Source organism: Tyto alba, unplaced genomic scaffold (assembly GCF_018691265.1).
Source record: "Tyto alba isolate M040663 unplaced genomic scaffold, T.alba_DEE_v4.0 Super-Scaffold_7, whole genome shotgun sequence".
Lineage (NCBI taxonomy): Eukaryota > Metazoa > Chordata > Aves > Strigiformes > Tytonidae > Tyto > Tyto alba.
This window is the reverse complement of record NW_024881328.1, coordinates 24550075-24562462: the sequence shown is the minus strand read 5'-3', so window position 1 is coordinate 24562462 and position 12388 is coordinate 24550075. Positions and strand designations below refer to the sequence as shown.

Genomic DNA, 12388 nt, shown 5'->3' with positions numbered 1-12388 from the left:
ACACCATCAGATTGCAAATACATGAGTTCCAGTCTACTTTTGAGTAGGAACATTGTCTTCTGTGAATGGTCTGGATGTGCAGTATACAGATGGAGGCAGTACTGCCATGGGAGCACTCGCCAGGGAGGATGATACTGTGGAGACTCTCCTTCCTGTTTGCTTCTCTTTTCACGACTTAAACTCACAAAGGAAGGTTTTCAGACATTAGGACAGAAAGTAACATAAAGCAGAGCATGCCTGAGCTCAGGTTGACAAGAGCAGTTGTCTCTGAAGCAAACGTTCATGTTCTTCAGCCCTTTTGGGTTTTGGATGTTCTGTGGTGGTTAGGGCTAGGTTCCAAATGACTGTTCTTCTTCCAGTTAATACAGCTGTGTTTTGGAAAAATCTGAACAAAGAGGCTAGTTTTTCTTGGGGAATTTTTATTTTAAACAATTTATGGGATATGCCAGCCATCTCAAAGTTTTAGATCGAGTACTGCCTTTCCTAGTGTCTCCTGATAGTCCAAGCCAAGTACAGTGTGCTGTGATCCTGGCTAAAGTGTGTTGCAAGAAGAGTAACCATGGAATTTGTCCCAAGCACTGTTTGGTGGGCAATGCAGTGATAGTATTTCAGATATATGGTCAAAGGCAGTCAGAGTGAGCCCTCTACAAATGGAGGCATGAAGAGCTCAAAGATTTATTCCTTCAGCTGTCAAATGTCCTTTACCCAATGTGACCAACTTGATAGCAAATCTCAGCAGGTAGAAGGTTTTGCCTGTGGAGTGTTGACTACATCTCAGTGGTGCTAGGACGAAAGAGCAATGGCAAGTAAACACATTTTACATCTGAAATAAATCACTAATATTTGTCAGACAGACTCAAGGGTAAGGGCTCTGGAACAAGATTTTACAGATAAGCTCATTGGAGTGACTGTCTTGGTAACAACTTTTTTTCTGTTAAAACTGCTTCTACCAGGAACAGAATTGTGGTTTCTTCTGCTGACTTATGTGTCATGAAATGAATTGCTTTGCCTCAGTGTTTCCCAGGGAAGTTATAATTCTCATCTCTGACCTTGTACAGTATTCACTTGAGGAGTACTTTTATGCAAATGTAAATTCTTTGTATGCTCAAGAAGTTGGTACTACAGTCAGTTAAAATCCTGTATTGCTGCTACATGCTCTCATTGTGTGTCTGCTGCCGCAGAAACAGACTTGCCCTTTTTTCTCAAATACTCCCAATAGATTTAATATTGAAAGGACTGCCATTCAGCCACTATTTCAGACTTTTGGGGAGCAGTGCTTGATTTGCACTCTCTTGACTGGTGCGGTGTTAGGGCTCAGCAGGGTAAATGTAGCTGCTTATCTTTTATATAGGTAAGTAATGAATTTGAGTCGTAATACCGCACCAGTCAAGAGAGCCCAGAGCAGCTGCTTTTACCATCCTGTGTCTGTATAGCCATATGGTACGCATAAACTGTAACGTTGTGCTCAGAGTAATTAATGCCGCACCTAATATTCTGAACTGTTTTTCAGTTGCTAAAAATCAGCTAAACTTGAGAATAAAAACAAGTGTTTTTAATGGGAATTAAAATCTTTTCTTATATTTCTACGATGCAGGTAAAATAAAATAATTATTGCCACAGTGACTGCTTGCATTTTAAATAAATTTATACATATTATTTAAAAAAAAAATCTAGTTAACTTTAAAATATGTAAGTTTTCTTGTCATTTAGGGTTCTGTGAAGCTGATCATCAAGAGGGTTGCAAATCATTGGCGGTTTCTATTTTCAGAGTTCCACATCCCAGAGTAATTTGCTTTAATTTCACCCAATTTAACCTATACTTCACACCATCACCATTCAGCTTTAATAGCTATGTTCTATGCATAAGAAAAGCAGATAAATGTCCACAATTAGACTGTGAGTGATTACAACTAGTTAGGGCTTTATGAAGACAAAACTTAAAGGGCTGTAGCACAAAACAAAGCCACAAAAGATGTCTGAAAAAATTCTTTCTTCAGAAGTCAAGGTTTACTACAGCATTTTATTTAATGTTTTTTGTACTTGATTTTGCTTATCTTGAAGATGTAGGCAGGTGCACCTTCTTCAACTGAAAATTACTCTGCTTAAAGAATATTAGGTTTGTGTTACAGGTGATTAATTTCACTTGAAATTAGCTTGCAAGGGAAAACATGCTAAACCTACTTTATTTGTTGGCTCTTTGTTAACACGTGCTATGTTTAAGGAGCTGTAAAATGTTGACTCTGACAGTATTCTTTTGCCCTTCTAATCATGAGTATGCGTAGTAAAATGTACCATCATCAAAGTTTAATACATTCAATAATATTAAATATACTTGTACCTCAGTCAGAAATAGCAGTATCCTTTACTATTTAACTCTTTAAAATACCGATGATAGTATGTCAAGCCAGTCTTAAATACATATATGATTTATAATTTAATGGTTTTTGACACTTGTAGTCTTGTTTCTTTTGATAGCTCAAAGAAGTACCCTGCTTCTAGCGCCCCACCCAAGTTACACTATTCTATTTCTTTTGTTTTCTCACCCATTTCCACCCCAGTAAGTGACCAGATAGATATTACTGCTCATTTATTTCAGGGCTTATAACAGGGTATGTATTTGTATTGTGATGTGCCATATCAGTCTGTGATGAGCAGCTCTTTTTGATAATAGTCGTTGAATGTAGAATGTATGCTGGAGAGGAAGTGCAAGTATCAATTATGCTCTAGGTCTGGTTTTTAGTGGCATTATTAAACATTCTCTTATAGATTATTGACAAAAAAGGCTGGTTATTACCCTAAATACCAATGGGAGTTTCAGCTTGTGATGCAGTTGAGATTCTGATCAAATTGTAAGTATCACTTAATTACAGCATAACATATACCAACACAGTTGCTTACCTCTTGTAAATGAATACAAGATGCCTAAATGCTGTTATGTTAGGCTTAATATTACCCAAATATTTTGTTTCATTTTACTTTAAGGATAAGGATAATTAAAGAAATGAAGCAACTGATATATCAAATATAAATTAATCTTGAAGATATTCATTAATTTCCATAATTGCAATTAGGAGTAGAATAGGATAAGTTATATTAGTATTATTTTGATTTGTTTTTTAGCATCTTAGTGGCAGTTTGGAGCAGCTAGAAACAATAAAGTTTAGGCTATAGGCAGCTTCATTTTTTTGTCAAACTAGTTTTATATGCTATATCATAAAACTTTCAGTCCAATCAGCAACTACATTTAAATACTGCAAATTGTGGCAGCAAAACAATAATTCTGCTGATTAGCCCCTTTCCATTTCTTGTAAGTGAACTGTTTATGCTGTTGAGTACCTTTTGAAAAAAGAAAAAGCCAAAACAGCCTTGATTAGTCAAGGAGTAATTGGATGACTTGATTTTAGCAAGAGAATGAATTGGTTGATGATAGCCTGTAACTAAGTGTAGTGGTTCTGTTCAGATGAATACATAACATACAGTCATCAGATCTTGACAGGTATAACATAAGCAATGCAAAAATCTCTGGAGGCTGAGGTAAATTTTGTCAAAGAATTTTAAAGCTGATTCTTGAAAGAAATGGAAAGAAACATGCATGCCATTAGATGACATAGTTTAAAATGTGGCATTTGTAAATGCTGTGCTGTATATGTATTTATCTGCTATTACTTTTGCATGTGAAGAAAAGATGTAGTCTGTTGTCTTGGCTGCCATCAAGACCTGACAAGTAAGACAGTTCCTGCTCTTCCTCAGGGAAAAAACAGAGTCAGATTTCACATTTTCTTCAGCCAGTCATTCTGTTTTCTGGATATTTTTTATCTAGTATCACTTGAAAGCAAAGTGTAGAACCAGATATCACCGTGTTACTTCTTTAATGCTGCTTTTAAAATATTCTTGAGCCCACCACACTTGAACCCAAACAGCCAGATAAAGTGCTAAGCTGAAGATAAATCCTCCCCTGAAATGGAAGAATCCATTAGGTTTGGGCCCACTGGCAATAGAAGAGGAAGCTGGATGTGGCAGTGATCATTTGCAAACTCTTTGTTTCTAGTAACTTCAGGTTAAGTCATTACTTTTGGTGCTGTTAGATGAAAAAATGAATTCTGCTACTGTGTTATGCTTTGCTATTTTTCTATTTAAATACCTGCCTTGTTTTAATACTAATATCTGTATGCCACTAAAACATTGTGGGAATTTACCACATCAGATTTATTTACTTACAGCAGGCTTGATGTTTGTAACTGTGTAGTCTTTCTTCTTCTACACTAAAGGAAGTGGCAGGGGTGTATCTTTCAAGCTAGAGTGCGAATCCATCAGCCTCTTTTGGGAGATTATTTGAAAAAAAGCTTATAGCTATGAAACTTAAAATATAAAAGAGACAGATTCTGTTCAAATTCTTTTTGACTAAATTCTGATAAAGATATACTTCACCTCTAGTGGGTTACATGAGAAACCAGAGGAGTTCTAATCAGATTTTTATATAATGAAATTACCGATTAGGGTTTCCCAGTAATCTTCCTGTACTGCTATATGCTTAGCTTAGTTGTTGGCAACTTAGCTTAGTTGTCTTCTTTGGAGAGATTCTTGAGTAAGTATTTTATGTATATATTTTTTTTCTTCCCCATATGGTAAACTGAGTTCATTTTTCTCTTATAGTAGTATGCTATAGTCTCCTGTAGTAGAAGGAGTGCAGTTCTGGAGCACAGACAATATAACTTTAGGAAGTAGGTAAAAGGAAGGTGCCATGGTTTGGGGTAATGTTTGAGAAGTATCGAGTCATGTTCTGAAAGCAAATGCAGTTGATGAAGACATGGGAAGAAAACAGATTTTTATTATATTCATTGGAGAAGGTTGTTGTCCATAGGTTATACTGTCTTGAGAATGCAGTGGTATAGCTAGTTTTGGAGAAGTTGATATTAAATATCTTTTTAAATTAGTATGATTTCTTTTTTTTTCTGGAAATAATAAGTGGCATAATTAGATTAGTTTATTGTTTGATGAAATTCCACAATATCACGATATCCTCAGACAATTTTTTTAGCACAAGTTTGAAAAAATTGATTTTTTTTTTTAATGAAAAGTTTGGAAGCTAGATCACAGACCTCAGCAGCCAGTATCCTGGCAGGTGTGACTATGCTGCAAACATAGTGTCTAGGCAAGTTTCTAACTGTGGAAAGGTCCATCATATTTACCAAAGTTGAACCTTTATTATGTCAATAAGAAGAGATGTGTTTGGGGTTCACCGTATTTAAACACAGCTCATAATCAGAATGGGTTTTACCTCTTGACTGGTGACTTTGTGTGCTCTCTCTGTTCTTCTGCAATGATCCCATTCTAGTCCTTTTCCTCCTTACCTGGATGCCCTGTTAGTATGATTTCACAGAACCTTTCCTCCCTCACTTTTCTACCAAGCTCTCAAGCTAGTAATCTGCTTGTGATCAAAATAAGACTACCAGATCTCCTTTTCCCCCCTCTCACCATCGTTTTTACTCACTGATTCTATTGTAATCAGTGATCAGCCAGGCCAATATCAGCATTTCTTTGTCAATATTTATTTTTCATTTGCCTTCTTCAGAGCGCTACGTGTCCATAAACTGGTATTCTTTTTCTTTGTGATACCCAAGATATTCTTATCTGCTCCTTCAGAAAACTGAAATTTTCATGTTTGCTGTCATCTTCCCTTTCAAGACCTACTTCCCACCCTTCCTGCTTCTTCCAATTCAGCATATTTTAGTGGCTCCTTTTTATTTTCAACAGGCTGCTTTTCTACATAGTGATTGATATCAGCTGCTTACACTGCTGCTTACTCAGAGTTCATGGCCTGTGTCTACCTTGTGCATCTTGCTTATCATACAGGTGTTGCAGTATCTTTAATTGTACAGTGATGTCATTCTTAGTCCCCTATTCATTATATTTTAAAATAGAGCCTTTGAGCTTTCTGTTTTGCTGCTGTGTATGTGGGAGAAAAGGAGGGGTTATCATATCATCTTCCCTAACAAAAGAGAGTTAAAGGCCTTGCTTGACAGAGGAATTTCACTCACTAATAAAGCAAGGACAGAGACACACATTAATAAATAGCAATATACTGTTAACAGTCTGCATCAGGCAAGTTTTGTAGGTAAATATTAGAGTTATTATTTCCATCTTTGTAAGTTGCAAATGATATACATGTTTTCTGGTATGTCCTATTTCTTGAATCAGTTTTATAACTCCATTTTTTCCTACTACTTTACCTTTTTATATAGACTGTTTTTTAAGCCAGAGACTGGGTAAAACATTATTCTAATAGTTTAACTTTGTTAATTTCTCACAGCTGTACTTTTTCTAACAGATCTCATCTCTCGCACAGGGCATAATTCCTAAGGTTACTGCCAGTTCTTGCTTGTTAAGTTTGCATTCAGCTCTGCAGACCAGAATTGAATTCCCTACGGTGCTCAATGTGATTTGTGCTAGACCATCATTGCAAAGTAGGATTGAGGTTAGCATAACAGATAGTACTGCATACATCCCACATGGATATTGAGACGGAGTGATAACTAAGGCTGTTTCATCATAGCAGTGTCTCCTTTTTCCATTCCTTCTTCCTTGAGTATCCCATTGTCTCACTTCTGGCTGATCTGCTTTAAGTTGATGACTGAAGTTGGCATTGACAGACCATGAACAAGAGATGCACAAATAATGCCTGTTGCTTATTAAGAACAGTCCTTCAGTTTATGCCAGAATCTGGGCATTAACGCCAGTTTGTCCTTTTGTGTATACAAAAACTTATGTTTACGATTTCTTTATGGACTGTGGCTGTCTCAATGGGAAGTTATTTCAGTTTTTCTCCTCTGAGTGTTCCTGATAACTTAAAGAAAAAAAAAAATCTGCCATGATTCATTTAATGGATTTCCTGTCTATTTAGAAAGGAATTTTGTCAGCACAAATGCACTTTTTGTCTGAATGTAGAATCGAAAATTTAAGCTCAAAATCCAATATTTTAATGGAATATGCAACTAGAGTTCATCTCTTCCATGAGAAGAGTCAAGCAACCCAGTGAGGAGGAGAGATGGCTAAATTGTTGCCTTGAATGGGAAATCATCAGCTCTGTAGATGGGCTCCTTACCTGACTAAGCAACTCCCTGTTTCCACACATGGGTCTCTTGTATTGATGTTGCCTAAATGAGCTGCAGGATGGTGGCTGACCCAGGCACGAGGATGGCTGATGGGAGGAGGAGACTTGGGGAAAACTGTGGCAAAAAGTTGAAGTGCCCATTTATTAAAGCATTTAGTGGAATGAGAGTGAAGGTGAAGTGCATAGATTCAGTTTTATAGGGGTGGAATTACACAGAATTAATTGGTTTTCAGTGAATAAAGAACTGGATTTTTTTGTGAAAAGGAATGGGAATTTGTGAAGAAATGAAGATAATTGCTGGAGAAGTACTTTACTGTTGTTTAAGAAAATGGAAAAATATGACTAATATATAAGCTGTGTTTTGTTATTATTGACTATTTTACCTTACATTTGCTTTTTCAGAAAAAATGAATTCTTGCTTAAGACCAAAACCATGCTATTTACTTTTTAATATTTATGTTCTAAATGCAAGACCTTTATAGTCATGGAGCTTTTCTCCTGTCTTTGGGTGTGGGGTTTTTTCATTGTTTTTTAAACACATGAATACCAAATGCAGAAGAAAGATGTAAACAACTTGAGAATGTATTATTTTGATGGTAATGGACATTTTTTTCCATGATACAAGGAAGAAAGATAAACTATTTTTTTTTTAGCTGCATAAATACTACTCATCTGTTAAGATGGCTGGGCAGGTAGACTTTTCTTTGATCTTGTGCTGGGTTTGTGTGTGTGTAGTGGGGAGGGGGGTACACAGTGGCCCCTGTGAGAAGCTTCTGGAAGCTCCCCTGGCTCCAAGTTGAACCCACCTCTGGCCAGGGCTGAGCCAATTAGTGATGGTGGCTGCATCTCTGTGATAACGTATTTAAGAATGGGAACTTGGGAGGAGGAGTGGGAGTTAGGAGGAGTTGCGAAGATGACACCTATGTGAACGTTGAGGTCAGTGGAAGAAAGGAGGAGGAAGGGAGGGGGGTGAGCCAGTGCAGAGACCCCCTTGCAGCCCAGGGTGAGATGGCAGAGCCGCCCCCCTGCCACCATGGAGGTCCACGGTGGAGCAGAGACCCACCTGCAGCCTGTGGAGGAGCCCATGCTGGAGCAGGTGATTGTGCCCGAAGAAGGCCGGGACTCAGAGGGAAGAAGAAACCCCCACTGTTGGAGTTTGATGCTGGGAGGTCTGCAACATGTGAGGGTGACCTGTGCTGGATCAGCTTGGGAAGAGCTGTGGCCCTTGGAAAGGACTTGTGTTAGAGAAAGTTCATGGAGGACTGAATCCCATGAGAGGGACTCCACGCTGGAGCAGGGGAAGAATGCGAGGAGGCCTCCCCCCGAGGAGTTAGGAGCGGCAGGACTGACTGTAACCCTTATTTCCAGCTCCCCTGCACCACTGAGGGGGAGGAGATAGAGATAGTGGGAACAAAACTGAGCCTGGGAAGGAGGGAGAGGTGGGGAAAGGTGTTTTTAAGATGTGGTAATGCTTCTTACTGTCCTGCTCTGTCAAGTGTTGTTGTTGTCGTCGTTGGTTTTTAAATTAAATTGATGTCCTTTTTCTTCCCCTAACAAGTCTGTCTTTTGCCCATGACAGTAATGGGCAAGTCATCCCTCCCTGTCTGTACTCCTGAGCCTTTTGCTTTATTTTGTCCTTCCCATACCTGAGGGGGAATGGGTGAGCAAATGGCTGTGTGGTGCTCAGTTGCCCTCTGGGCTCAAACCACGACAGATCTGTATGGTGAGATCTTTGTAATTATTTTTTCCCCCTTTTTATTCAGTATTTTCCTTGTAAATTGGAACAGAGCTGTTAAATTACATTTTCTAGTATTTGTTTGTCTGAACAGCTTACGTCCCATTGTGTCAGATGTGCAAACAGGGATTTGAGGAAGGCATAGGCTACAGTATCTCATTCTTAGTTGCCTGGCATTGGTATGGGTTACTGTAGTGAGTTTTCGTTTGACAGAGCAGCCTGTTATGTCGCAGTCAGCATCAGAATTGGATCTACTGCTCAGGTGATTTTCCTTGTACCAAGGGAGCTCACTAATGATCTTTGGAGAGACACAGCTGATGTGAGAGGAGGAAACTTCCAGTAACCACTGTTTTAAAGACTTTTCATAAGTTTATGTGAAAATGATTTTGACATTTGACTGATAACAACATTTTAAACCTGTGTACCTTGTGTTTTGATGTAAAATCTTTATTGCTAAACCCACTGTTTTCAGTAAGTTAAAAGAAAAGATGATGTTTAAGATGTGCATGACAATAAAGAACTGTAACTTTCTGTATATCAGTTAATGAATTGTTTGTAGTTTACTGTTTCCTGTCTTGTATTTAGTACGAGAAATGCCTTGGGGAGTTTCTTCCCATGTGAAAAAAATGGGTTGATTTTAATGTTGGCAATATTAATATAAAATTATTTTTGTGGTTGATTTCTCAGGCATATCTTTAGTGTTACAGGATAGGCATGCAAATACTCTGAAAATTGATCCAGGAATAACTGGTTTTAATTGTTAATGTTTTTATTTTAAAATATGTATTATTTGGGGGTGTGTGTGTTTTTTTTTTTTTTTTGGTGATGCTGCTTATCTGATAATTTAAATCCTAGTTGAATTATGTTGCCAGATTGTCTTCAGAAGGGCATGAAGTCAGCACACATGCTTCAGTAATATCTGGTTGTTTTACCCTTATGTTTCCAGTTGGCAATTTGAAATTATGGCTTCAACTGCACTTTAAATATGTGATAATAGCATGTGTTTCTAATAAGGGCCAGCACCATTTTGTTCAGATAGTGTGAATGGTTGTCACTCATATATGACAAATGCACCTTCATCTGCTTCTTTGATGGCCCCCTAAAAACCATACCCTCAAATCAGGCCGATGAAATTAGCTGCTGTGTAAATTGTGTGTCTGAGTGGTTCATTATCTAATCACCGTCAGAACCGCAGTGATAAAGTAGATTGAAACGGGGACAAGGTCTGCCGGATGATTTCAGGCCTTTTTTTCTAAGCCCTGTTTCCCTTGGAAACACTAAGAGTCGTTCAGAACTTCAGAATTCTTTGTCTAGAACTTCTTTTTTTCTTAATGCATAAAATTGGTCAGCCAGTGAGGGCTGCCAGGGTGATTTGTAAGGTTTTCTTTCCATGAGTCTTTCAGCCATTACTGTGTGTAGTAAAATGTTCTGCCATGTTCAATTTAGCTACTATGTTTGCTACTACGAGGTTATATACTGTTGAATACAGTGGTGTCTATTTTCAGGAAAGTGGTCTAGCCTGTTCCTATTTAGAAGAAACTCTTAAATATGTGTTAAGTGCTCTGCTGAAATGGCAAAGTGCTATGCTTTATGTATCTGTATAAAGCTTTGGATTCTAGAGTTGATAGGTAAAGTAACAGACTAAAATAGTAGGATATGAAATATTGTAGATGACACTTGTATACAGGCAGCATGACAGGCCTGCTGACTTTACTTTTTCATCTCAAATTCTTGTGGCTCTTAATACTATGTTGTAAATAAATATTTCTTGTATTTTAAGCTTCGTATATAATTTAAGTATTCTTTTGTTTTAGGAGCATTTGAAGATGATGATATCACTCATGTTGAAGGAAGTGTCGATCCTGTTCGTGACATTGAAATAATACATGAGGAACTTAGACTTAAAGATGAGGAGCTGATCATGCAGAGTATAGACAAGCTTGAAAAAGTAGCCGTAAGAGGAGGAGACAAGAAATTAAAACCTGAATATGTAAGTATAAGTGTATGGCCTATAAAAGTAGGTCATTAAGTACTACTCTCTGTCTTGAATTGAAATTTTTGTGTTGTTGGGTTTTGTTATCGGTCTCCCACATGTATATGAAACACTACTACTATTTTTATGTGTATTTTAAAGTAATATGAGTTTAAAAATTATTAGAATAAATTATTTGCTGTGGTGACAGTGTAAGATTTCACTGATAAAGCTAATTGTAACTTTTAAAATTTAACTATTCTTTTCTTGCTGACATAGCTTTATATGAGAATTGCCAATGCTTTCTCAAAACTTACGTCAGTGTTTAGTTGTAATTCAGAGTCTAGCATTTACTTCTGAATTATTCTTGCTGTTAAGTTCTAGTCTGATGTTGGTACTAGTATTCCTGTAGCCACCAGGTAAATATACTTTCTTGGTGTGGTTGCACTTTGTGTCTTTTAGTGCATGTTAAATACAGACTGTTAGTTAAAATTAATTTTAGACTGTTGTTGTGGAAAGCTGCTTAAATGAGCTCAATTATCACAAGGTACTAGTGGTGTTTCTTTGTAAACTAGAAATGTGTAATAATTATCAACCTCATAGTATATTTTTGTAAATTATTGTTTTACTGCCACTTGACTTTTGAGTCTGCTATACTTTGCTAGTAGTCTAGTTATTAATTTTTCTTTATTTCATTAATCTTCTACAAATACTTCGGGTGGTATAAAGCACATTCTCTAATTATTGCAGTGGTGTATCAATGTGGAATTAGACTATTTGTTTAACAATTAAGTAGTAAAAAATACTGTTTTCTCCCATGGCTTAGATAGCAAGTAATAAGAAAAACATTGCCATATCAGTGCTGGTATTTTAATTTATCAGCATTGAAATTAAATGAAATTTGTTGGCCCTGACTAGAGTTTGGAAGTGAATAGGAACTGAAAGTGAACATCCCTGTCCAAAAGGTTCACCTTCATGACGCAGTGTTAAAAAGCACTTCTTTGGTAGCTTCTGTTGGTGAAGAACTAGTCTTCATCTGGCTTGAAAAATATTTTATTCCCTGATTGGTCTAAGCCGGAAAAAACAGCTATTGTTGGTTGGTTTGAAGGCTTTCAGATAAGCTCAGATAGGGAAGCAGGTATGCTTCATTTAAGGTCTTACGACGTGTCAACCCAGCCTTGAGCACATGTGGGCAGTGATTTCTGTATTTTACAAAAACTCACACCTCCCTAGAACTGTGCAGCCTATGCCTATGGTTTCAAATATCATCCACAGAATTTTTCACCTTTTAATTCATCTTAAGGGGGCATCTTAATTCATCTTAAAGAAAGGGGCAAGCAAAAATCCTGTCCATAGCAAATTCAAAGTTCAGCCTAAAACTAAATTTTACACTGGTATGAGATGATGAAGAAGAGGAGTGTTGTGATGATGTTCTGCTCCAGTCTTGAGCTCTTAACGCTTACTTTCTTGTGTGGCTGTCTTAGGAAACAGCTTTGTTTGGCTTCTCATGTTGGAGGTGTGCTTGTCTGTTTTTTGAGTGTACCTCTCCGGGTACTTTGAGGATTTCATA

The 12388-nt window shown here is 37.3% G+C and overlaps 1 protein-coding gene across 2 annotated transcripts in view; it reads left to right on the top strand.

Moving 5' to 3' along the window:
* The window catches only part of OLA1 (Obg like ATPase 1), a 103703-nt gene that overhangs the window by 39829 nt on the left and 51486 nt on the right, over positions 1–12388 (top strand). For both annotated transcript variants that reach the window (XM_042784174.1, XM_032989756.2), the window contains one exon: positions 10661–10836. In XM_042784174.1, the coding sequence (XP_042640108.1) occupies positions 10661–10836 (176 nt within the window). The remainder of the gene's footprint in view (positions 1–10660; positions 10837–12388) is intronic.